The sequence below is a fragment of the Macaca nemestrina genome, chromosome 13 (assembly GCF_043159975.1).
Source record: "Macaca nemestrina isolate mMacNem1 chromosome 13, mMacNem.hap1, whole genome shotgun sequence".
NCBI classification, from domain to species: Eukaryota; Metazoa; Chordata; class Mammalia; order Primates; family Cercopithecidae; genus Macaca; species Macaca nemestrina.
The window spans coordinates 44,308,649-44,335,776 of record NC_092137.1 but is presented as its reverse complement, the minus strand read 5'-3'; the positions used below and the strand labels follow the sequence as shown (position 1 = coordinate 44,335,776).

The window sequence follows — 27,128 nt, the reverse complement described above, 5'->3', positions numbered from 1 at the left end:
TGTTTGTTTATATTTTTTGTATCATCTGGATTTTTTTCCCAATAATAAGTATAGACTTTTTATATATATATAATTGGGGAAAACGCTGTTTTCATCAGTTAGGCAACAAACATATGCCTATGCTTGTCTCAAAAATCTACAGGTCAGAATCGCTTCATTTAGATTTCAAAGACAAATATATTAATTTTAGACCCACTTACTATTTGATCACCAACAACCATCGATACTTCTTTACTTAACTCATCCAGAAGTAAAAAGATACAGTGTGTTAAAAATAAAAATCAGAGGAGCTAGAGGTACCATCATTAAAATTCTTTCAGAAAAAGGCTGTCCACTGACAAGAACAGCTTTTAAATTTTTTGTTTTTGAAACTGTCTCTTTCCATTCTATTAAAAATAAATCGGTATTTAACCAAAATCTGGGCATTTCCAGAGACCCAGAGATCCTTTCTGAAAAACTGTCTGGTTATGCCCTTACCTTCCACAGTAAATTTTGGAGTAGGGAGATAGAATGGTTCTAATCTAGACAGAATAAATAAGTCAAATCCTTTATTTATTTCATATAACTAAAGGTCAGTTTTATCTTGATATCTTTTGTTAGAGAATACTTACTCCAGACACTCTAGCCAGATAACTCAAATTTTAATTGAATTATATATAGATGCTGTCAAAAACCCACTTGAAACAACTGAGTATTTTAAAGACATTCAAAGGACTGCCAATTATCTATTACTCTGGGCTTTTTTTCTATTACTGTATAAAGACATTCAAAGGACTGCCAATTATCTATTACTCTGGACTTTTTTTCTATTACTGTATCAAGCAAATGATTCATAGAAAATTACAAATCTAAATAAACTTCAGTGTTCCACAGGAATTTTTCACAAGATTACATTTTATATGAGCCTTTGGTTTTTAATCAGAAATAATACAAACATCTATATGAAAAGAATTTTGTCTTCTACAAAAGATAGTATCCATCAAGTCATGTATTACTTAGAGAGCCACATGTAAATCCTTTTTAGATTGTACCGCCAGGTAAGAGCTGCTTTTAGAAGACAATGAGAAATATACAACCCATATTTTAATTTCAGTTTTTGTCTTCACCGCTAGAAGACTCAGAACTAAATTTTATATAGGCTAGGCATCTAGTACATCTGCCAATATTTTACATGGCTCTTGATCTTTTAGTAATATCTAGTACAGAATTCTACTATATACATATTTTATCAAGCTGCTTCATAATCAGGCGTAAGATGGTTACTGCCAATGTCAAGAAACAGTCACAATTCTGTGTAAATGCTTCTGCTACAGCAACAAGCCATAAAGTACTTAAATGACAACAAATGCCTCAAATTTATGAAGCTTAATTTTCAAATTAGAAGGTTGGGATAGACAGGGATGGCAAAGAAAACAATGGTTTCACTTCTGGTAAAGACAGTATTTCAAAACATACAGCTTCTATGAAAATATTAAGTTTTAAAATTTTAAGTTTGCTTAACTTTACTCACCGTACCTTTTCAAAATTAACATGTTATTTTAATGACAAAAAAATTTACATACCTTATGTAAACAAGTGTCCACTACCCAATTGCACACATTTTCCAGGTCATCAGATACCTCAAGCCTAGATTTAACAAATTCACAGAGTTCCTCATTACTCATAACATCCCAGATCCCATCACAAGCCAAGATGATAAATTCATCCTCTTCTGCTCTTAAAATTTCATAAACCTCAGGCTCTGGAGAAACAAGTTGTTCTGTCGGGCCCTTGCCATCAACACACTTGTAATCATAGTCCCCCAGAGCACGAGACACTGCTAATGAACCATTAACACGCTGTATCATCACGCTGCCTCCTGCATTTTGGATTCGCTCCTTTTCCCTTGGATTGCAAGGTTTGTGATCCTGGGTAGAAAAGCAGACTTGTCCATTCCTATACAGAACAGCACGTGAATCACCACAGTTGATAAAGTAGATATGCTTAGGTGAAATCATAACTCCCACTGCAGTTGAACCACTCCTGTCCATCCCATTTCTGAGGTCTGAAAAGTTACGCATGTATTCATCAATTTTCAAAAATCCAGTTCTGATACCATTCTTAACATTTTCCACTGAAAGCTCAAGAGCAGATCCTGATTTTCCAGCTGCCCTAAAGTCTTCGTTAGTAGTGATGTGTTCTAATAAATGTGTTGAGCAGTAATTTGCCACTCGGGATCCAGCATGACCATCATAAACTGCAAAAAATGACCAGTCTTCCAAGCCGTGAGGAATACCTACAACAGCTGTGTGTGCATCTTCCATTTCCACTCTCCATCCTTGCATGCTGCTCAGGCCATAACGTAAACCATTCCCAGCACCATGAGCATTATGTTTTTCAGTTTTGGGTTTATCCAAAAATGCACCCATGTTTAGCAATAAATCTGGAAAAAAAATGCAGGTGTTAAATGTTTAAATTTGACAGAAAGTGTATCTACAATATTCCCTCTATAGTCTAGTAACTCCTATCTCGATTTTTTTTAGTATTATTCTAATTTACAGGAACAACAGCAAAAGCCCAACAAATTTCCTCCCCTACATCCTACAGAACAGTGGTTTCTCAGCCCTAGCACATAAGAATAATCAGACTAATTAAATCAGAAACCCTAGGGACGGGACACAGGTATCATCTTTTAAAAGCCTCTCTGGTGACTTGTATGTGCAGCCACGTTGAGACCGCTGTTCTAGGAGAAAGGAAAAACAAGAAATAAAACTTTGTTAATAATTTTCTTCTGATTTAATTTACAAGGTGAGTCCAGGGTTCGACATGTAAGTTTATAGAACACTGGACAATGAGAATATTCAAAACAGTGAGTCATCTTGTTCAATAAATCAAGGTAAAAAGATATGCTAACATATTTTAGAAGACGTTCAAAAGCAAGTATTGAAATCAAGATTTCTCCTCCCAGTGAACCTGAAGACAACCTCAAAATTCAATTAAAACATAAAAATCTCCATTCTACACACATTTGGTTTTACCACTTTTACTATGTATCTACAAAACTGAAAACCATATCATTACTTGGATTCTGTTAAAAACATACCTTTAACATGGTGCTAAAAAATGACTTCACATTGCTGAACTTATAATCCATGAAGTAGCTACCCAGTGTTGACTGACGAAGACTTAAAATCTTCAGAACTGGAAAGTACTACTATGCATCACCCTCTCCCCACCTACCCAACTTTACTATTTTATTGAATAAAGCTTTCTCAATTTCAAATGACTTAGACTAGAGTAATGGTTCCCAAAAGTATGCAAAAAAATTATCTGGTATGTTTTCTACATACAATGCTGACCCTACACTCTAACTAGGTGACCTTGGGCAAATTTCTTAGTCACCTGTACCTATACCTCATAGGGATGCTGTGAAGAATGAGTCAATGTAAAGTGCTTAAAACAGCACTTAAAACACAATAAACACCATAAAATGTTTGCTCTTATGGCTGCTCAAAATGCAGACTCCATAGCCCTATTCCCACACCTAAGGATTATTTTCAATAGATCTTAGATGGAATCATCAAAAAAGCATGCTGGTGATTTAAGGTTTTGAGAGATACTGGTCTACATCAATTTACCTCCATCCAGGTCTAGGTATCTTTGTGAGATTTTTTCCAGGTATGATCATTACTGAACTTTAAAATAAAATTACATATCCCCATTTAAAAAAATCTGATGAACCACTCAATGTATATATGTAAATATTTATAAGTTATATATCAGTTTTACAATTTTCCTGGGTTATATATAATACTGTATTAATAAATTACAAATGTATTTATTGAAAAGGAGTCCTGAAAGGATAAGATTAAAATCATGTAAAAATTATTTTTCATTCTATCAGCAGAATGTCGCATTTTGTACTGAGAGCAATGTAACAGAATATACTTGATTACTTTTGAACGTGCTGGTTTAATTCTCTGTGATACAAAGATTTTAAAGCCTAGATCTAAGTACATTTTTATATGCTTGCTTGTATAGGCTATTTCATCTGAAAAGACAACTTTAAAAGATACTTAAATGAAAATGAAACAGAATTGTTGGCTGTATTTATTAAGTCACTTTTCTTTCTTTTTTTCTTGGTGGGGGTGGAGTCTCGCTCTGTCGAGTGATGTCATCTCACTGCAACCTCTGCCTCTCAGGTTCACAAGCGATTCTCCTGCTTCAGCCACCCAAGTGGCTGGGACTACAGGCAAATGCCACCATACCCGGCTTTTTTTTTTTTTTTTTTTTTTTTTTTTTTTTGAGATCTACAGATCTACAGGCACATGCCACCAAACCCAGCTCTTTTTTTTTTTTTTTTTTTTTTGAGATGGAATCTCGCTCTATCACCCAGGCTGGAGTACGGTGATGAGATCTTGGCTCCCTGCGACCTCCACTTCCCGGGTTCCAGTGATTCTCCTGCCTCAGCCTCCCAAGTAGCTGGGACTACAGGCATCCGCTGCCACGCCCAGCTGATTTTTGTATTTTCAGTAGAGATGGGGTTTCACCATATTTGCCAGGCTGGTCTCAAACTCCTGACCTTGTGATCCACCTGCCTCAGTGCTGGGATTACAGGCGTGAGCCACCGCGCCTGGCCAAATTCATTTTTGTATTTTTTAATAGAGAAGGGGTTTCACCATGTTGCCCAGGCTGGTCTCAAACCCCTGACCCCCAGTGATCTGCCTGCCTCAGCCTCCCAAAGTGCTGGGATTACAGGCGTGAGCCATTGTGCCCAGCCTTAAATCACTTTTCAATCCCATCTATCAATTATGGAAAAAAGTTTTGTTGCAGTTTTCATCTTTCCTGATGCTTCTGCAATTAAGGTACTGCTCTTTTACACTTTAACAAGCAGGTTCAAAATCCACAAGAACTCTTCATTCAGAAGTTTTTTTAAAAGTTTAGAAATTTCAATTTCCAAATTTGTTTTTCATCTGGGGAGGGATAGCATTAGGAGAAATACCTAATGTAGGTGACGGGTTGATGGGTGCAGCAAACCACCATGGCATGTGTATACCTATGTAACAAAACTGCACATTCTGTACATGTACCCTAGAACTTTTAAAAATTTTTTTTAAATAAAATAAAGGAGATAAGGAAGGTGGGGTCTTCAATAGAAAGCTATTAGGGTCTCTAAGAATGGGAGGGAGCCTGGAAGGCCAACTGGAAAACCATCAGGAAACAAAAGAGCCCCTGAGGCTAGGCTGCAAAACCGAATGAAGGTTACACCAACAATGGCTTTGCTTACCTACTGCTCATCTTTGTAAAGACTCCTACATTTGGTTTTCTCTCTGAAAGTCACTTGCTCAAGACGCAGAGTCCTGGGAAGTGCTGGGAACGGGCACCTAATTGACTAAGCATATGTCACCAGCACACCTTCTGGCTGAATCACTAATTCCATTATTTTGCAAATTGGTAATTTTTTTTTTAAAGTTCCACATTGATCTCATTTTAAATCTGGGGTTGTCCCATAATGATTTTATTTTTTAAATATTATAAACTATCACACATGTAAGAGTTTAATGTGTTTATATAGTTAAGGAGTAATAAAACAAACATGCATCCAACCACACTGTTTAAGAACTAGAACATTATAAAGCCTACTATTTAGCCTCTCTCTCCAATCATACCCCTCTCTGTCCCAAGGTGGTCACAATCCTGAATTTTGTAATTAGTATCCCTTGTAGTTTAACTATATTAATGTGTGGTTGTTCTGTTTTATAGATTTGGCACTTTTCAATGATACAAAGTGCAGTATGTACTATTATGTTAATATTTATTTTTCCTGGGCAACATTGTATTTCTGAGATTCATCTACATTGATGCAGAGTTGTAGCTCATTCACTGTATTCCCTTGTACGTGCGTATCATCCATTCTACTATCAATTAACATTCAAGATATTTCTCATTTTTTCTTTAATGTACAATGCTCTTTTGAACAACCTTGGTGCAAACGTATGAGTGTTCCCAGACAATATAATGCAAATTTGACAGTGTAATAAAGATTATCTTTTTTCCACCAACAAAAATCATGAAATCATTAAATCATTTCCAAACATTTATTTCACAAATGCCCTCTACTATACTACTTTCTTTAAAACAATTACTTGCTTAGTAAGTAATCTTGAGTGTAAAGATTAAGAGAGAGAATGTGTTGGTGGGGGTTGTCGTGTGTACGTGTAATGGGGGTAAGTGAAAGAACCTACTTCTCACCTTCCAAAATGGGAGATCAATAGATAATTCCCAGAATTGAAAAATCAAAAAGCAGTACCAGAAGCACATTATTTAGAGATACGAAGATAAATTCCAAAAGAATCAGATGTTAAGGGTTCAAAATAGGCCGGGCGCGGTGGCTCACGCCTGTAATCCCAGCACTTTGGGAGGCCGAGGCAGGCAGATCATGAGGTCAGGAGATTGAGACCATCCTGGATAACACGGTGAAAACCCGTCTCTACTAAAAATACAAAAACAAAATTAGCCGGGAGTGGTGACAGGCAACTGTAGTCCCAGCTACTCGGGAGGCTGAGGCGCCAGAATGGCATGAACCTGGGAGGCGGAGCTTGGAAGTGAGCCAAGGTCACACCACTGAACTCCAACTTGGGCAACAGAGTGAGACTCCATAACAACAACAACAAAAAAAAGTTCAAAATGGTTGTTTCAGAAGAAAGTTCTCCAAGAAGAAGAGTGCAGAAACCACCAAGTCTTGTAGAATCATTTAGTTAAATTATGAAAATGTATATTTTAGTTTAAAAAAAAAAAAACTAAATTTTTAAAAAGCATAAAGTAAAACAATATCCCAGTAACTCCAATTTGGTTATATTAATGTATGCAATTATCACATGTCCCCTGAAAATATACACATCTAACATTTATCAATAAAAATAAACAAAACAGTCCTATAAATAAGCAAACAGCAAACATGACACAAAAATGAACCAAAAAAAAAAAAACCCTCACAAATGCATCTTAAATTATGCCCAACCTTACATTAATAAGAGAAATGACAATTAAGACTATACCAAAATATCACTTTTCATGTATCAGACTGACAAAGATCAAAGGCTTGGTAATCATTCTCCTGGTGATGTTATATAGAAACATACTAACATTGCTGATAACAACAGACTGGCAGAATCTCAGTGGAAAGCTAAATTAATTTAATAAAAATCTATCAAAATTACATTTGCACATATCACTTAACAAAATTCTAAAAATGTGCCCACAGGTTTACTCCTGTCTGTACAAACTAACTATTCACTGCAGTGCTGTTAGCAAAAGTAAACATATCAAACAATATTTGTATTACTCACTTGGGAACTGATTAATAGGATGTTATGATACCTATTTAACATAAAACATCATATGCTACAATTTGTAGAATACATATATATACACCCACACACACTTGTTTATTTATATGTGTGTACATATTTGTATTCCTTCTCTGGAATTAATCCACAACTAGAAATTTTGAAGAAAAGAAGGCTATAAGAGACAGGAGTGAAAGAGATACCCTTCCATTATATACAATTTTGTACCTTTCCATTTTAAACTGTGAATGTAAGATCATTTAGTGAATATTATTTCAACTAGGAAAATTGCTTCAGTGAATCTTTTTTTAGCAATCAGAAGCTACAATCTATAAAAATCTAAAGAATTATATCAAAATCATATATCAATATATCAATGCCCCAATTTTTTTTTTTTTCTGCAAACAAATCAAAGAAACGATCACTCACACTGGAACAGTGAATGAGCCATTAAGACTCAGCATATACATCCTGTTTTTAAAAATGAATATCATTTCCTTGAAGTAAATTCATCGGTGAACTCTACTTAAAAACATAATAAATAAAACACATGAATTCTACACTCAAGGCAGAATAAGAACTGGGATGCAATGGCCTCTGTTAAGTCAGCATCAAACTTTAATAAAGCATATAAAAGAGATGTATATTATCACAGTCACTGAGGGAAAAGTTCCTTTCTGGAAAAAATGTAGAACAAGACTAAATATTTAATGCTGCTAAAGCATCAAATTCTTCCTAACTGAATTGCAATTCTGTAAGAGATGAAGTGAACAAATTTCTTGTGATAAATTTTATAACTTTATAGAAATAGGATTAATGACACTTCCCTAGACAACAATATAAATGCTACAGTTTGAAGTATAATAGCAAAAAATCCAACATGTCTAATAATTGAAGACATTTATTCAATCTAAGACACTGCAGTATGAGCATACTTCAAAGAGCCTTGACACAAATGTGTTATTGGAGATTCTTATGTAGCAACATACAGTTACAGGAAAACACAAAACAAAGTTTCCTTATGGGTAACATGTAGACTCAAGATTACCCTTGCCAAAACTCCAGAAACAATAAAAGCTAACATTTACAGTCTCTTTACTGTAACCAGGCACTGGAACCTACATTAACTTCATGTGTATCAATTCATTTGCAACAATATTCAAAGGTTTATTACTGTCCTCATGTTATAGATGAAGGCACTGAGTCACAGAAAGGCTAAGCAACTTGTCTGAGTAGGTAGCAGAGCTGTTCTAACGCAGGCTGTCTGGCTCCGGAGGTGATGTACTTAACCACCACCAACACACACAAGGGTAAATATTAAAAGTATGCCAGCCTTTTTCCTCCAGAGTTGAGACAAATCTCTGTTTCTTCACTTGAACAAATATATATGTATTTATAGGTAAGAGCTTTGATTCTGCTTTCTTTTACATACACTATGTATTTCATTAGCAAATTCTGTCAATTTTACCTCCAAATATAGCCCTAATTGGTCCACATCTTTCAATCAGTAGCTGTACCATTTCAGTCAAAGTTGTTATGATCTACTACAATAACCTCTTTAACTTTAGCCTCTCTATTCATTCTCTAGAGTGACCTTTCTTAAGCATAATGGAATCATGTCTCCAGACATCCCAATGAATTTAGAAGAAAATTCAAACTTAGTACATCTATCTCTCTATGATCTGACCCCTGCTTAGTTCTTCAACCTTACTTCCTGTAACTCTTCAGTTACCATTTACTGTTCTCTAGCCACAGTGGCCCTTCTATTCCCCCAATATACCGAACTTGTTTCCCATATCTAGACCCTTGGATTTGCTCTATTCTTCCTAGAATCACTCTCATCCCTCCACCTCCAGAGCTGCATGGCCAGCTCCTTCCTGACATTTAGATCTCAGCCCCAATGTCAACTCAGAGAAACCTTCCAGACTATTCTCCCAACACCATCACATCTCATTTTCCTGTTTTTATTTTGCTCATAACTTGCTGAAATTGTTTTTCATCAAATTCTTTGCTTTTATACCCTGATCAGAATGTAGGCTCTATGAGAAGAAGAAGGGCATCTGTCTTGTTCATTATCATATTAACAAAATTACCATGGCACTTAGTAGGCACTCCATAAATATTTGTGGAATAAACAAATAAATGAACAAATGAGCATCAAATGAAATATCCATTTTGCTATAAAAAAATACACATTCACTACCACTCACATTGCAGAGGCCCACTAGAAGATGAGTAAACCAAGGTTACCAACTCAAGCTCATTAAAGCTGGAAAATATAAACACTTCAATCTAAATTAATATAAGCTCCCTGAACTGCCAAACATATAAAGCACCATATTCAGTTCTGAGAATCACATTTTAACTGACATTGACAAAACTAAAATATATCCTAAAGCAGAACAATGAGAAGAGCATAAAGTTCAAAAAACACATTCTATAAATAAGGTTTGAAGACGCTGGGACTGCTTAGAATAGAGGTGGTATTAAGTCCTAACAGGGCTGATAGTGAACGCTGAATTCTTTTTTTTTTTTTTTTTTTTTTGAGACGGAGTCTCGCTCTGTCGCCCAGGCTGGAGTGCAGTGGCCGGATCTCGGCTCACTGCAAGCTCCGCCTCCCGGGTTCACGCCATTCTCCTGCCTCAGCCTCCCGAGTAGCTGGGACTACAGGTGCCCACAACCGCGCCCGGCTAACTTTTTGTATTTTTAGTAGAGACGGGGTTTCACCGTGGTCTTGATCTCCTGACCTTGTGATCCGCCCGCCTCGGCCTCCCAAAGTGCTGGGATTACAGGCGTGAGCCACCGCGCCCGGCACGCTGAATTCTTCTAAAAGAAGAAAATGACTTATTCATTTGTTCCAGAAGGCAGATCTAGAACAATGGATAAAAGGCATATTTGCTACATTAAGCAAAAGGCATAAAATATGCTACATTAAAAAATGAGTTATCTAGTTAACGTTAAAGACGTGTTTTAAGAAGATTATTTATTAGGGATACTGAAAGAAGGGGTAAAATCAAGCCCAAAACTGGAGTATAGTTGTCCTTCAATCACTCAACATCTTAAAACTTACATGCTGATTCTCCACCTGACCTCACGAAGGATTTAAAAAAAAAAAAAAATGGCCAGATGTGGTGGCTCATGCCTGTAATCCCAGCATTTTGGGAGGCTGAAGTGTGAGGACCACTTGAATCCAGGTATTCAAGACCCACCTGGGCAACGTAGGAAGACTCTGTCTCTACAAAAAAAAAATTTAATTTTAGCTAGGCATGGTGGCTTGGGCCTGTAGTCCCAGCTGTTTGGGAGGCTGAGGTGGGAGGAACTCTTGGGCCCAGGAGATCAAGGCTGCAGTGAGCCGTGATTGCACCACTGCACACAGCCTGGACCACAGAGCAAGACCCTGTCTCAAAAAAAAAAAAAAAAAAAAAAAAGCAAAACCCATGATACCTCTATATCAAAGCATATCTATTGTTTATAAATACATGGAAACCAAGATGCATCACCTTGGTATCTACTGCATCATAAAAGCAACAGTGCCCTTTACAAGCTAAAGTTAGAACAGAGCTGAAAAAAAGAACAAATGAACAAAGAGAGGATGGATAAGGAGTACAAAATAGAAATTTCAATCCCCCACTAAAATGATGGATTATCGTTAATACTACTTACAAAAAATACGTTGTATTTGGTAACACAAAGCAGTTATTAATAATACAAAGAAAAACAAAAATATTTGTACTCTTATTTTAAAATATAAAATCTGCACACAGAAAATATACAAAAACCAAAATGGTTGCTGTGAGACTGAGGATGTTATGGAAGTTTACACACTCAGTAATATTATCTTTAATTTGCTCTGTGTCAATAATTGTTAAAGTTGATTGATAGGTACACAGAGGTTCAGTATATATTATTTCCACCTTTATGTATGTCTGACATTTTCCATAACAATTTTTTTTATGGAGTCTCGCTCTGTCACCCACGCTGGAGTGCAGTGGCACAATCTCCGCTCACTGTAACCTTCACCTCCCGGGTTGATGTCATTCATTCTCCTGCCTCAGCCTCCTCAGTAGCTGGGATTACAGGAACTTGCCACCACACCCGCCTAATTTTTTGTATTTTTAGTAGAGACGGGGTTTCACTATGTTGGCCAGACTGGTCTCGATCTCCTGACCTTGTGATCTGCCCACCTTGGCCTCCCAAAGTGCTGGGATTACAGGTGTGAGCCACCACGCCTGGCCAGGACCATTTCTTCCTAGTAGCCATATATGGAATACTTGTGATTGTAAAGAAATTTTAAACTGCAAAATACATAGTGAAAAAACTGCTTAAACTAATTCAAACTCCCTTTATTCCCCAGTAATTACAAATGCTGACACTACCTGCACTTTTACCAGCCGTATGACCAAAAGTAAGAATCTTCAAGAGTCTTAAGAGCATGATGGGGCAGACTGCAGAGAGGTCTGGTCCGAAACCAAGCCCCTGCGGAGACAACCAGGGAAGTAATCTGAGAGAGTTAATGGCCCTCGTACCTCTTATTATTTCATTTTTGCACCAGAGGCACATTATGTTACGCTTTTATCTTATTTGAGGGACTAAGGAATAAGCAAATACTTCTGTAGTGCTTGTTCTGTGGTAGGGTCTGTCTTAAATGCTTCACAAACATTAACTTATTTAAATTCTACTCTTTAGAAAAACAAATATCAAAAAAGCAAACAATTCTCAGGGAGACTTGGCCGGGCGCGGTGGCTCAAGCCTGTAATCCCAGCACTTTGGGAGGCCGAGACGGGTGGATCATGAGGTCAGGAGATCGAGACCATCCTGGCTAACACGGTGAAACCCCGTCTCTACTAAAAAATACAAAAAAAACTAGCCGGGTGAGGTGGCGGGTGCCTGTAGTCCCAGCTACTCGGGAGGCTGAGGCAGGAGAATGGCGTGGACCCGGGAGGCGGAGCTTGCAATGAGCTGAGATCCGGCCACTGCACTCCAGCCTGGGAGACAGAGCAAGACTCCGTCTCAAAAAAAAAAAAAAAAAAAAAATCTTTAGGCTGGGCGTGGTGGCTCACACCTGTAATCCCAGCACTTTGGGAGGCTGAGGCGGGTGGATTACTTGAGGCAAGGAGTTTAAGGCCAGCCTGGTCAATATGGTGAAACCCCGTCCCTACTAAAAATAAAAAAATTGGCCAGGCATGGTGGTGGGTGCCTGTGATCCCAGCTACTCGGGAGGCTGAGACAGGAGAACTGCTTGAACCTGGGAGGTAGAGGTTGTGGTGAGCCAGGATCATGCCATTGCAGTCCAGCCTGGGCAACAGAGCGAGACTCCATCTCAAAAACAAACAAACAAGAAATGATAAAACTTCAAAAAAAGACAACCAAATATTTCAAAATTCTCCTCCTTACTGCAGTTGGCACACTTTTTTAGAGGGGGTACATGGACATTGGCAAGCCTTGCTTAAGAACAGCACAATCTGTCATTCCCATCTGCTTCCTATCAAAGAAAATGAGGTGGTGTTAGGGATGCTTCAGGCTCATGGATAAAATTTTTCCCAAAGGTTTCTGAAGGCTAGTATGTTGCTCTTTTGACTAGAAAAGTAACATAAATAGCAATAACAATGCCTCATTTTTTAATGAGTTCTATGTCAGGCACTACACTAAGATACTGATATACACTGTATCATTTAATTCTAAAAACAACCTGGTAAGGTTAGAACTATTTATATTCTCATTTTACCATCGAGAAAACTGGGATACCTAGGGTATCCAGACAACACAACTAAGTGGCAAATCAGAAATCGAACCTATTAAGACTAGCCTAGACCTTGCATTCTCAAACTCTGGGCTTCAGTGGCTAATGTATTACAAGCTTTTTTCTTCCTTTTAAAAAATAAATAATAGTTATATAAATGTTCAGGGGCTCAAAAGGCAACGCAGTGTCATATCCCTGATTGGATATTGACACAGATAAACAGAATTACTAGAAAAACTAGTGAAATCCAAAGACTAGAGTTTAGTTAACAGAATAGTAATGTTAAGTCTTTTTATTTTTGATAAATGCACTACAGTAAATGTAAAAAGTTAACATTAGTGGCCAGGTGTGGTAGCTCATACCTGTAATCTCAACACTTTGGGAGACCAAGGTAGGAGGATGACTTGGGCCCAGGAGTTCGAGATCAGCCTGAGCAACATAATAAGACCCCATTTCTACAAAAAATTAAAAACTTAGCCAGACATGGTGGCCCAGGAGGCTGGGATGGGAGAACTCCTGAGCCTGGGAGGTTGAGGCTGCAGTGAGCCCTGATTACACCACTGCACTCCAGTGGTATGACAGGTGACAGAGCAAGACCCTGTCTCAGAAAAAAAGTTAACGTAGAAACTGGGTGGGGAGTAGATGGGGAAGTCTCTGTACTACCTTTGCAAACTTTTCTGTAAATCTGAAATTATTTCAACATTAAAAGTTTATTTAAAAAATGAAAACTAAAAGGTAAGCTTCAGTTAAGTCATTCCACGTACAGTGCTGGATGAAGCAAGGTAGGCTGGCTATGGAAAATCTCTCCACCTGTGATTTTGCCAATCATGCTAGGTGGCTTAGAAATGTATCCTAAAAATACCAAGATTATATAATAATTGGAAACTCTGATCCAGTGATTCTATTTCTGAGATGTTATAACCACTCTTGGTCTATGACAGATCGTTTTCTTTTTTAATGGATAAATAATCTGAACAACAAAATAACGTAATACTGGATTATAACCCATACTACAAATATTCATGAGTCTTTGCTGATAAAAATAAAGGATTGAATATGTAAATGAATGGGGATACCAGATAAATCTTTAATGCAGAAGAATGCCAAATAATTTATGTAGATCTTCCACCTTCAAAGAGGTCAAGCACAACTTCCCACCCCCTAAGCATAGACTGGGCAGTTACCTTCTTTTCAAAAAGTACAAAATAAAAACGAGGGAGAGAATAACTCTACAGTGGAGAAACCTGACAAACACTACCTCAGCCAGGTAATCAAACTTGACATCAACGGTTCATATTCTTGGTATAACCTAATGAGAAAGGCACTTTACCTCAGTGGTCTTCCTCCAAAACAAAATCCATAATAACCCCAGTCAAATCATAAGAAAAGCATTAGAGAAACTCCAATAGAAGGCTATCCTACAAAATATCTGACCAGTACTCCTCAAAATTGTCAAGGTGACAAAAAACAACGAAAGCCTGAGAAACTGCCACAGTCAACAGGAGCCTAAGGAGACATGATGACTAAACGTAACGTGGTACATCCTTAATGGGATCTTGGATAGAAAAAGGATATTAGGTAAAAACTAAGAAAATGCAAATAAATGATGAGCTTTAGTTAACAATGTATCAATATTGGCTCACTAATTGTAAGGGCTCAAGTGGGTAGTTCTCACTTCGGTTTTCTCATATTATTGCATACAAATATTGGCTGGGGAGAAGGTCACCTGAAAGCTCACTTAACATGATTGGCAGTTGATGAGGGATGCTGGCTAGGAATTTAGCTGAGACTGTCCCAAGGATTATCTGTATGTGGCCTCTCCAGTTTGAGGATCTCAACACTGTCAGGCTTCTTACATGTCACCTGGTTTCCCAGGCAGAGCTACATGGCATTTTCTGTCCCACCATCAGAAGTCACTTCTGCTGCATTACTGGTTACAATCAAGTCACTAAGTTCTGTTCAGATTGAAGATAAAGGAACATAGACCCCATCTCTCAAAGGAGAAGATTACTAAATAACTTGCAGACATGTATTTTTTATTTTTAGAGATAGGATCTTGCTCTGTCACCCAGGTTGGAGTGCAGTGGTACAATCATAGCTCACTGCAGCCTTGAACTCCTGGCTTCCAGCAATCCTTCCACCTCAAAAGTGCTGGAATTACAGGTGTGGTCACCACACCTGGCCTGTTTGGTAGTTTTAATACACGTCTGGGCTGGGCATGGTGGCTCATGCCTGGAATCCAAGCACTTTGGGATGCCTAAGTGGGAGAATCGCTGGAGGCCAGGAGTTTGAGACCACCTGGACAACATAGCAAGACCCTATCTCTACCAAAAAAATTGGGGAAAAAATTAGCCTAGCATGGTGGTGTACGCCTGCAGCATCAGCTACTTGGGAGGCTGAGGCAGGAGGATCACTTGAGCTCAAGAGATTGAGGCTGTAGTGAACTATGACCATGCCACTGTACTTTAGCCTGAGTGACAAAGTGACACCCTGTCTCTTGAAAAAAAATAAGAAAGGCCAGGTGGGGTGGCTCATGTCTGTAATCCCAGCACTTTGGGAGGCCGAGGCAGGCATATCACCTGAGGTCAGAAGTTCGAGATCAGCCTGGCCAACATGGTGAAACCCTGTCTCTACTAAAAATACAAAAATTACCCCAGGTGTGGTGGCAGGCGCCTGTCATCCCAGCTACTCAGGAGGCTGAGGCAGGAACATCACTTGAACCCGAGAGGAGAAGATTGCAGTGACTACGCCACTGCACTCCAGCCTGGGTGACAGAGTAAAACCCTGTCTCCAAAAAAAAAAAAAAAAAAAAAAAAGCAAAAGACTGGAGGTTTATCTTTTTTTTTTTTTTTTTTTTTTTTTGAGACGGAGTCTAGCTCTGTTGCCCAGGCTGGAGTGCAATGGCCGGATCTCAGCTCACTGCAAGCCCCGCCTCCCGGGTTCACGCCATTCTCCTGCCTCAGCCTCCCGAGTAGCTGGGACTACAGGCGCCCGCCACCTCGCCCGGCTAATTTTTTTTGTATTTTAGTAGAGACGGGGTTTCACCGTGTTAGCCAGGATGGTCTCGATCTCCTGAACTCGTGATCCGCCCGTCTCGGCCTCCCAAAGTGCTGGGATTACAGGCTTGAGCCACCGCGCCCGGCCCTGGAGGTTTATCTTGCAAAGGATGAACTATAGAGACTCTGAGTTTAGAGACAGCAGATTTAGCTGAGGGCCAGAGTAAGAAGCCTTATAGAAAACCAGTGATTTAAACTATAAATTTGCATAATGAATGCTGATATGCTCAGCCTTCTTTACCAACTCCCAGAAATCAAAGAAATCACAAGCAGGCAACAGCTCTATTGCTCTCTGAGGAAATTCAATAGTCCCAGAGAAAGCACCCACACATTACTTACACACAGGAATACTCCATAAAATGTTTAGTCTCCACAATCATCCTACAGTGAGGCCTATCAAATGACATCCCTGTCAAAGCTGTCAGGGCTACACTTAAATATGAAGAGCTATGCAAAGATTACCAGATACTGAAAGGAAACATACAACATGAAAAGCAAAATAAATCAAACAAAGAAAAAGGAACCCGAACGAAAAAATCATGCAGGGACTAGGGGAAAAAAATCCTCAAGAGAAATAAGAGAGTATTGTATTCACCAACCAAAAAGATACTAAAAACAAACAAATGAACAAACCAACCAGGCTGGGTGATGCAGTGGTTCATGCCTGCAACCCCAGCGCTTTGGGAGTTCAAGGTAGGAGGATTGCTTGAGGCCAGTAGCTCAAGACCACCCTGGGCAACAAAGTGAGACTCTGTCTCTGTAAAAAAAATTTTTTTAGCCCAGGCACAGTGGCTCAAACCTGTAATCCCAGCACTTTGGGAGGCCGAGGCGGGTGGATCACCTGAGGTCAGGAGTTCGAGACCAACCTGGCCAACACAGTAAAACCCCATCTCTACTAAAAACACAAAAATTAGCCGGGCATGGTGGCACATGCCTGTAATCCCAGCTACTGGGGGGCTGAGGCAGAAGGATCACGTGAACCTGAGAGGCAGAAACTGCAGTGAGATGAGATCATGTCACTGTACTCCAGCCCGTGCAACAGAGCAAGACTCCGTCTCTCAAAAAAAAAAAAAAAAAAATTTAATTAACTGGGTTCAGTAGCAAGCACATGTAGTCCTAGCTACTAGGGAAGCTGAGGCGGGAAGATTGCTTTAGCCCAGGAGTTCAAGACTGTAGTGATGGACCACTGTACTTCAGCCTGCATGACAGAGTGAGAACATGTCTCTAAAAATAAAAAAATTCAAAATAAAAAAATTCAGAGGAAAGAAAAGTGCTTTTTAAAATTAAAATGGCATACAAATGGCCAATAGATATGTGAAAAAATGCTCAACCTCACTAATCATCAGGGAAACACAAATTAAAGGCACAATGACATATCATCTCACACCTGTCAGAATAGCTATTAGGAAGATAAAGATAACAGGTATTGGTAAGGATGTGGAGAAAAGAGAACCCTTGTACAGTGATGGTGGGCATGTAAATTATTACAGTCATTCTGGACAACTATCTATTCTTCAAAAAACTAAAACCAGAATTACCGTATGATCCAGCAATCCCACTTCTGGGTAACCCTAAGGAACTGAATTCAGTATGTGGAAGAAGTATCTGCACTCCCGTGTTCACTGTGGCATTATTTACCAAAACCAAGTTACGCAATCAACCTAAGTGTCCATCAATGAATGAATGGATAAAGAAAATGTGGTGTATATATACACAATGGAATACTGTTCAGTCTTAAAAAAGAAGGAAATTCTGTCATTTACAACAACATGGATGAACCTGGAGGATATTATGCTAAGTAAAATAAGCCAGGAATAGAAAGACAAATATTGTATATTCTTACTTGCACGTGACATCTAAAACAATCAAACTCACAGAAGCAGAGAGTAGAATGGTAGTTACCAGAGGCTGGGAGGGTGGTGCAAAATGAGGAGATATTGGTCAAAGGATAAAAAGTTGTGGTTAGACAGGTGGAATAAATAATAATTATTTAAGGTGACAGGTATGTTCATTAGCTTGACTTAATCATTTTACACTGCATACATATGTTATAACATCATTCTGTACCTAATAAATATGTAAGATTACAATGTCAAGTTAAATAAAACATTTTAAAAATAAAAATGACAGGCCAGGCACGGTGACTCACGCCTGTAATCCCAGTATTTTGGGAGGCCCAGGCAGGCAGATCGCCTGAGGTCAGGAGTTTGAGACCAGCCTGGCCAACATGGAGAAACCCCATCTCTACTAAAAACACAAAAATTAGCCAGGCATGGTTGTGGGCTGTAATCCCAGCTATCGGGAGGCTGAGGCAGGAGAATCGCTTGAACCTGGGAGATGGAGGTTGCAGTGAGCCGAGATCATGTCATTGCACCCCAGCCTGGGCGACAGAGCAAGACTCCATCTCAATAAAACAAAACAAAACAAAACAAAATTAAATTAAAATTAAAATGACAAAATTTTCAATAAAAGGTCAGAAAATCAAACTGAAAAAAAAAAAAAAATCCAAAGTAAAATCCCCCAGACCCTTCCCCCTCACAAAAACCAAATGGACTCAAACTTGTAAAGAATAAAACTAAGAAAGCTGCAGGATCAGTCCTGAAACTAATAGCTATTACAGAAAGAACAAGAAAAGGAAAGAGAACTAAACACCCTAAGTGTCAAGATTCAAAGTGGAATCAACCTCATACACACACAGAGACACAAAAAGCAACTGAAATTTCAAAACACTGGTGATAAAGATAAAACCTAAAATTTCTCAGAGGGAACAAAGGGGAAAAAATAAGTCAAACATAAAGAATTAGGAACCAGAACAGCATGAGAAATCTCCAGAGTGATATTTGGTAGAATAAAAATGCATATAATTTCCTGGAGAATTGTTGGTTATAGAGTATCCACCTAGAGAAATTTTCACATATATACAAGCAGAAGCATACAATGATGCTGACACAATGTAATTCTCCACAGAATTTAAAAGTATGGATTACATTAACTTGTATCCCCATGAGTAAATCAAAACAAAAGTAGCTGGAAAATGATACATACAGCGTGATGTCATTATGCAAAATTATAAAATTTACAAAGCAATAGATTAGTTCACATACATGAATATGTGGCAAAAGTATTTAAAAACATGCTTGAGTAGTACAAACACTAAAACTACTGAGACCAACTTGACAGTACTTACTTCTAGGGAAATAGTGAAGTGGTAATATTTAAAGTTGGTTAACATTTCTCTATGAGATCAATTTGAAGCAAACAGCAAAATGTTAATGTCTGTTAAATCTTAGTGATGAGAACATGGATCCTTATGTTAAGAATCAAAAATGTTCATGCTGCAAGACTATTCAAATAAGCTGCAACACTGATATAACAGTTCATGTCTCAGTAAAATCTTATTTCAATACAATAATTGTATACAATTTCTTTTATTATTAAATGGTCATTAAATGCCCATTTCCTTGACAAATATTACAGTAAAACTTAGTCAACAAAAATATGGGTACTTGCTCTGTTCAATTTATGGAGTGTGAAAATGCTATGTAAACACATATGTAGAACAGAAACTGTTTAGCCAAAATAAATGTCACTTCTGCTTTAACAGACGCCTGGTCTAACACTTACAAATAAAAGATCAACTCATTTAAATGTATCTGCCTACTAAATTTTTTGAGAGTTCTTTAAAATTACTTTCAAAAGAAATGGAAAAAAAATGCCTTAAAAAGTGAGAACAAGCAAAAGGGTGAAAAGCTTCAAAAAGTGATATAGGAAAAAAAGACATGAAAGTTTCAATATTTTCTCAAAATCAAATATACTTGGCCAGGCACAGTGGCTCACACCTGTAATCCCAACACTTTGGAAGGCTGAGACGAGCAGATCATCTGATGTCAGGAGTTCAAGACCAGCCTGGCCAACATGGTAAAACTCCATCTCTACTAAAAATACACAAAAAAATTAGCTGGATGTGGTAGCGGGCACCTATAGTCCCAGCTACTCAAGAGGCTGAGGCAGGCGAATCGCCTGAACCTGGGGGCAGAGGTTGCAGTGAGCTGAGATTGGGCCACTGCACTCCAGCCCGGGCAACAGAGCAAGACGGTCTCCAAAAAAAAAAAATCAAATATACTTAAATTTCTCTACTCGTATCAAACAATAATCTATACACAAATGCCCAATGGTAGCCTAATCTTTTGTGAAATATTTTTGTAATGAGAATATTCACATTCATACACTATAATCCATATGATAAAAGGGTTTCCAGTTCAAGACAGGTGGAACAAAGTCATTTATCTCTAATCCCTCCCAATACACCATCAAAATGTTAGCAAAGAAAAAATTTTTAAAAAGGTGTAAAACATGAAGCAATGAAAGATTAAGAGCAGGAAATGGGGGCAAGAGGTATGCCATCAATTGGTAGAGGTATCAAAAGCCTTTGGAAACGATAAAGCAGATAGAAGCAGTGATTAATAAAAAAACAATGGGCAGGGTACGGTGGCTCACGCCTGTAATCCCAGCACTTTGGGAGGCCGAGGCGGGTGGATAAACTGAGGTCAGGAGTTCAAGACCAGCCTGGCCGACATAGCGAAACTCCATCTCTACTAAAAATACAAAAAATTAGCCAGGCGTGGTGGCAGGCACCTTGTAATGCCAGCTATTTGAGAGGCTGAGGCAGGATAATTGCTTGAACCTGGCAGACGGAGGTTCCAGTGAGCCAAGATTGCGCCATTGCACTCCGGCCTGGTAACAAAGACTCTCGAAAATAAATAAATAAATAAGCATAAAAAAGAATGGAAGGACCAGCAGCTTAGCAAGTTAGAACTGCAGAGGGAATCCTAGACAGGTTGAGAACTCAGACATAGTACGTTCACAGATGTAGGAAAATAGGATCATGCCTGCAAGTAAGAATGAGGGTGAAACTAAGTTATAGAGAACCATCAACCCCAGTCTCCCCTCAAACAGACAAAAAGCAGAAGTGTTCTGTCTTTTCTCAAGAAACTTAACATGAATTCTCTATTCATATTTAAGAATAAGTATAAACAGCTAAGGATAATGAGGCATGTGAAGAAAGAAAGGGGGAGGGGGAGGGAGGGGGGAGGGGGAGGGAGGGGGGAAGGAGGGACGCGGGAGGGAGGGAGGGAGGGAGGGAGGGAGGGAGGGAGGAAGGAAGGCAGGCAGGCAGGCAGGCAGGCAGGCAGGCAAACTGGGCATAGTGGCTCATGCCTGTAATCCTAGCACTTTGGAAGGCTGAGGCAGGAGGATCGCTTCAGGCCAGGAGTTGAAGACCAGCCTAGGGAACATAGCAAGGTCCCGTCTCTAGGACAAATCAAAAAATTAACCAGTCATGTTGGCACGTGCCTGTGATCCCAGCCAATTCAGGAGGCTGAGATGGGTGGACTGCTTGAGCCTGGGAGGTTGAGGCTGCAGTGAAACATGATCGTACTGTTGCACTCCAGCCTGAGCAACAAAGCAAGACCCTGGGGAGGGGAGGGGAGGGGGAAGGGGAAGGGGAAGGAAAGGAAAGGAAAGGAGCAGCACTAAAGGCATGATAAACAGTGGGAGAAGAGAAGGAAAAAACTACTTAAAAAATAAAAGATTTTTTCTTTTAAATCAGAAATCAGAATCCTCAGATTGAAAAAGATACTTAATCTTGCTTCCATAGAATAACAGGATGTTAACAAATGGAACATAGTACAAAAAAACAGCCTTTCAGATTTAAACATGACTGCCTCAATCCATCCCCCTTCTTAAAAACAAACAAAACCCAAAAATTCTTGATGGTTTTTGGAAGTTAAAGTAAGCCAAAGCAATCTCCTGGACTGTATATCAAATTTAAAAATTTAAAGGTAAAGGCCGGGCGTGGCAGCTCACGCCTGTAATCCTAGCACTTTGGGAGGCCCAGGCAGGTGGATCATGAGGTCAGGAGATCGAGACCATCCTGGCTAACACGGTGAAACCCTGTCTCTACTAAAAATACAAAAAATTAGCCAGGTGTGGTGGCACACGCCTGTAGTCCCAGCCACTAGGGAGGCTGAGGCAGGAGGATGGCGTGAACCTGGGAGGCAGAACTTGCAGTGAGTGCGCCACTGCATTCCAGCCTGGGTGACAGAGCGAGACTCCATTTCAAAAAAAAAAAAAATTTAAAGGTGAACATCACAGAGGTTCAATCCAGGAAATGCAATGCTGGACCAAACAAATATTCCAGAAATAGAGAAGAAACGAAATTATCAAAGAAACAATAAAACAAAAATAATTTTTCAGAGCTGAGGGACGATACAAATACTCAGACTCAAAGCCTACTGCTTGGCGGAGAAGCAGAGCAGGGGAGAGATCCCATGTTTAGACAGATCATTATGGACTTTCAGATGGCCAAGAATTAAAAAAAACTTAAAAGCTTTTGGAAGCAGTATGGCGCTTCTTCAAAAAATTATAAATAAAACAACCATATGATCCAGCAAGCCACTTCTGTGTATGTATCCAAAAATATTGAGTGGGATCTCAAAGAGGCATTTCTATTTGTACATTCATGATCATAGTACCCATATTATGCATAATAGCCAAGAGGTAGAAGCAACCCAAATGTTCCATGACAAATGAATGGATAAACAAAATGTAGTATATACATAGAATGAATTATTATTCAGCCTTAAAAAAAAGTGAAGGAAATCCTGTCACATGCTACAACATGGACAACAGGTCAGTCACAAAAAGACAAATACTACATGATTCCACTTATATAGGGTATCTAAAACAGTCAAATTCATAGAAACAGAAAGTAGAGTGATAGTTACCACGGACTGGGGGTAGAAGGGGAAACGGGAAGCTGTTGTTTAATGGGAATAGAGTTTCAGTTTTGCAAGATGAAAAAGTTCTGGATATCTGTTGCATAATAATGTGAATATACTTAATACTACTGAACTGTATGCTTATTTTTCTTTTTTGCAGCAACCATGGCCTGATAGGAACTGTACACTTAAAAACGGTTAAGATGGTAATGTTATTTTATGTGCTTTTTGTACTACAATTACATTTTATTTAAGCTTTTGGGGGTAAAAGTAGTTAGAAAGTCATCTACACAAAAAGAAGAATCCAAATAGCACGAGACTTCTCATCAACAAAACTAGACCACAGAAAATTTCTTTGACATTCCATAGCAGAAAATCGAATGATAATGTCTAAATGCAAAATCATTAATAGTTGTATAAACCTTTTAGTTAAAAATCAGGCCAGGCGCAATGGCTCACGCCTGTAATCCCAGCACTTTGAGAGGCTGAGGCGGGTGAATTGCCTGAGTCCAGGAGTTCGAGACCAGCCTGGGCAACATAGTGAGACCCTGTCTCTATTTTAAAAAATTCAAAAATTAACCGGGCATGGTGGTGTGTGCCTGTAGCCCCAGCTACCTGGGAGGCTGAGGTGGGAGGATTGCTTGAGCCCAGGAGGTGGAGGCTGCAGTAAGCCAAGATGATATGACTGCATTCCAGCCTGGATGACAGAGTGAGACTGTTTCAAAAGAAAAAAAGCTTGTACACATGAAATACTTAATATGCTTCTATCTTCAAAATTTAACTGATGCCACAAATATTCCAAAGGGTTACCAAGAAATATTTCTATGATATAGCCAAGTACTCTTCACTTCCAGCCTGTTCCTAGACAATGTGTAGATTAATGGCTTTCATTATTATAAAACATTGCTAAAATAAATGATAGTAGTAATAAAATCTAACAATCAGCTTATGTTCAAAGAGATGTTTGAAAAGTCACATACTACTAACAACATTCCAGGACCTTACAGAACATACTCATTCACAAACACCTGCATCAAATACTAAACACTGCTTGAATGAGAAGCGAAAGAAAAACAACTACACCCCATCAGTAAACTCACAGAAACAGAACATGTAGCTTGCATCCTTTCTTCCAATTCTTAGTATTTTCAGAATTAAATTATTTAAGTCCTCTCCTCTTCCAAATCAATTCTGATGAACTGTACTATCAGTGACATTCGCTTAGAATTTTCAAAATATAACTGATATTCAAAAGGGCTTGAATAATTGTTTAAGAGATATTTTACAGTTTTCATTAAAATTGCTGAATAACATTGGCATTGACCACACCCAGGTCCAATGGCAAGGAGATGTTACTGATAAATATAGGCTAGTCTAATAATTCTCCAAAAGCTGGAAACTACAGCTCTACATTAGAGCAAGATTATGAAAACAAATTTATTCAGCAAATCAGATTCTCTGAAATTATAATTGAGAGACCCCAGATACAAGAATAATTTAGATTTTCTTGTCCTAAATCAAAAGCTCAGCTAGAAATTTCAAACTCAGGACAACAATATAATTTATCCCTCTCCAAGCCTTTCAATAAGAAAAATATAGTTCATAAAATGGAAATAGCTTTGTTGACAGTGGTATTTTGCTTTAGTCACAAATTTAATCTGAGAAAAAAATCTATCACACTGAATATGTACAGTGTGCTCTAAAAACCAAACTACATGCAGACCTATGAAAAGTATATATTCAGGCTATATCAAAAACAGAAAATTACCACTTAATCAACTTTAAAGTAGCAGTTCTCAACATAGGGCAAGATATCATACAAGAAGAATTAATTTAGCATCACTTGTCATGCTTTTTCAAATTCTACAAGACACAACTATAAGCAGGAACTTAGATGAATCTCATTAACAATGTTGAAACTAGAAATCAAAGAGTATACAATGTATGATTCCATTTAAATGAAATGTAAAAACAGGCAAAACTAATATAACAGGTTAGAAGCCAGGTAAGCATACAATGCATACAATAATTAGGATTACTATAAAACCCAATAATATTAAAGTCGTTATCAAAATATTTTTAAAAATCTGACGTAGTAATACATGTCTTCTTCACTAACACAATAATAATATCTAGTGGCAGGTCTAATAAATGTCATAATTCTGAAGTAGTGGTGAGTTTAGTAATATTTTAAGATACTTGCAACAACTATAATATGATATAGAAACATCTGACTTCTAAAGAAGACATGTAAAAAAGTATTGCTATACTACATTGATAATTGAAGAAAACGTTAAATTTCAATTAGAGATTAGTGAAAATAAAAACATGATCCTCCTGAATTTTATTGATAGATCTCTATGTGAGTCTGTGGGCTCCAGCTTAAGAATCCCTGATTTAGTCTGTGCCAATAGCAACTTAGGGGAGAAGAAGGGAGGCATGATCTATCAAGTAGTCAGTTTTGAACATGTTCAGTTAGAGATGCCTATTACATGTCCAGTGGAGATATTGCAGGCAGGTGGATCTAGAAATAAAGCATTCAGGAGTGGGTTCAAGAATGAAGAAGGCAGGCATAATCTATCAGGTAGTCAGTTTTGAACATGTTCAGTTAGAGATGCCTATTACATGTCCAGTGGAGATACTGCAGGCAGGTGGATCTAGAAATAGATGTTCAGGAGTGGGATCAAGAATGAAGACATAAATTTGGGGGCATTTATATGGTAATTAAGTCTCCACTTAAACCCCTTGAGAACAGAGTAAATATAATTTAAAAAGAGAAGACACTAAAGAACTAAGTTCTTGAGCACTCCAACATTTAAAGGTCAAGAGATGAAAAAAAATGCAGTAAAAGTTACTGAGAATCAGTAACCAGAGTTGTGGGAGGAAAACCAACAGTGTGGTACCCCTGACGACAAATATGCCCTTACAGAAGAGGAAGTGATCAACTGTGTCAAATGCTGCTATTCAGTCAATGTCCTATTAAAAAGAACAACCGCTGGATACCTATTAGAGCAGCAGACATTTTCTATGTGCTAGGAATTGTTTCAATGTATTTACAGGCATGAACTCATTTAATCCTCACAATAATCCTATGAGGAAAGTACTATTATAATCACTACATTACAAATGAGGAAACATACAATGAGGTTAAGAACTTGCCAAAGACACACAACTATCAAGTGGTAAAACTAAGATACTAACCCATGCAGTCCAATTCCAAAGCCAAATCTCATCTTCAGGCTCACAATTGGGTCAAAAAGCTCTCTGGCTAATTCTCTCCCTTCCTCCTGGGGCTCACTGGTATGTCCTTCAATATACAATATACTTAAGTAATAAAGAAGCTGAAGCTTTGGGCTTTACTGGGTGGTGATGAGGCAGCAGGCCTTTTGGATTCCTCTGGTTTTAGGTCATTCAGGCCTACTCAACAACTTATGTAAACCTTATCCCAGTATCCAGCTGTACTTGATTCTGGAGACCGACTCTCCCACCGGTTAAATACCTATTATTCCATCTTACTTATCCCACTCTATCCAGATATTTGTTTCCAAAATCACATGGGAAGAATATTCAAGGCAAAATGTGTATATTCCTCATCTAAATGGCCTGATTTCATCGAATATCACCTGGCAAGTAATACAACACGGTAGTTAAGAACATGCACATGGACAGTCTAAGATGGCAGTGGTGGTAGCAGCAGACGTTTTTAATGTCCTCACACAGACAAGGCAATCCAACAACAAAGGTATTATCTCCCCATAAGCTACAAATTGTTGTAAGACCCAAGTGGTATTAGCATTTGTGCAAAAGGAAGCAAGAGGAAAACAGGCTTCTGAAGATCCTGAGATGAGAGAAACTCCAACATCACAAATAGCTACTCACTGAAAAGTGTGACAGGACAATCTAGTAACAGCTAAAACTGAAAAGGAATTCTGCAAGACCCAACTGCTGAGGTCATGCAAAGGGACCAATATACAATAAGATCTGATAGTGCTGGAGCAATCTAGAGCCTACAAACTCTGAAATAAACGCTCCCTTGTTAGACAAAGCTCTACACTAAAGAAAAACTGCTAAGAAGAAAATCTAAAAATTCCACACACCCCCTACCTTCCTAAAAGTTCAGGAAAATATCACAGTCCAATTCTATACAAAGTAATTATAAGAAAGAAAAAAAAAAAAGAATATGAAAACTAAAGTCCCTAGAGTCAAAGAAAGCACACTAGGAAAA

At 38.4% G+C, this 27,128-nt stretch overlaps 1 protein-coding gene across 8 annotated transcripts in view; it reads right to left on the bottom strand.

Annotated features, from left to right (window-relative positions):
• LOC105464941 (protein phosphatase, Mg2+/Mn2+ dependent 1B) overlaps positions 1 to 27,128 on the bottom strand; it is an 87,414-nt gene that overhangs the window by 40,781 nt on the left and 19,505 nt on the right. For all 8 annotated transcript variants that reach the window (XM_011713095.2, XM_011713092.3, XM_011713093.3 and 5 more), the window contains one exon: positions 1,563 to 2,422. In XM_011713095.2, coding sequence (XP_011711397.1) covers positions 1,563 to 2,408 — 846 coding nt within the window. In that variant the 5' untranslated portion in view covers positions 2,409 to 2,422. Of the gene's footprint in view, positions 1 to 1,562; positions 2,423 to 27,128 lie in introns of those variants that run through there.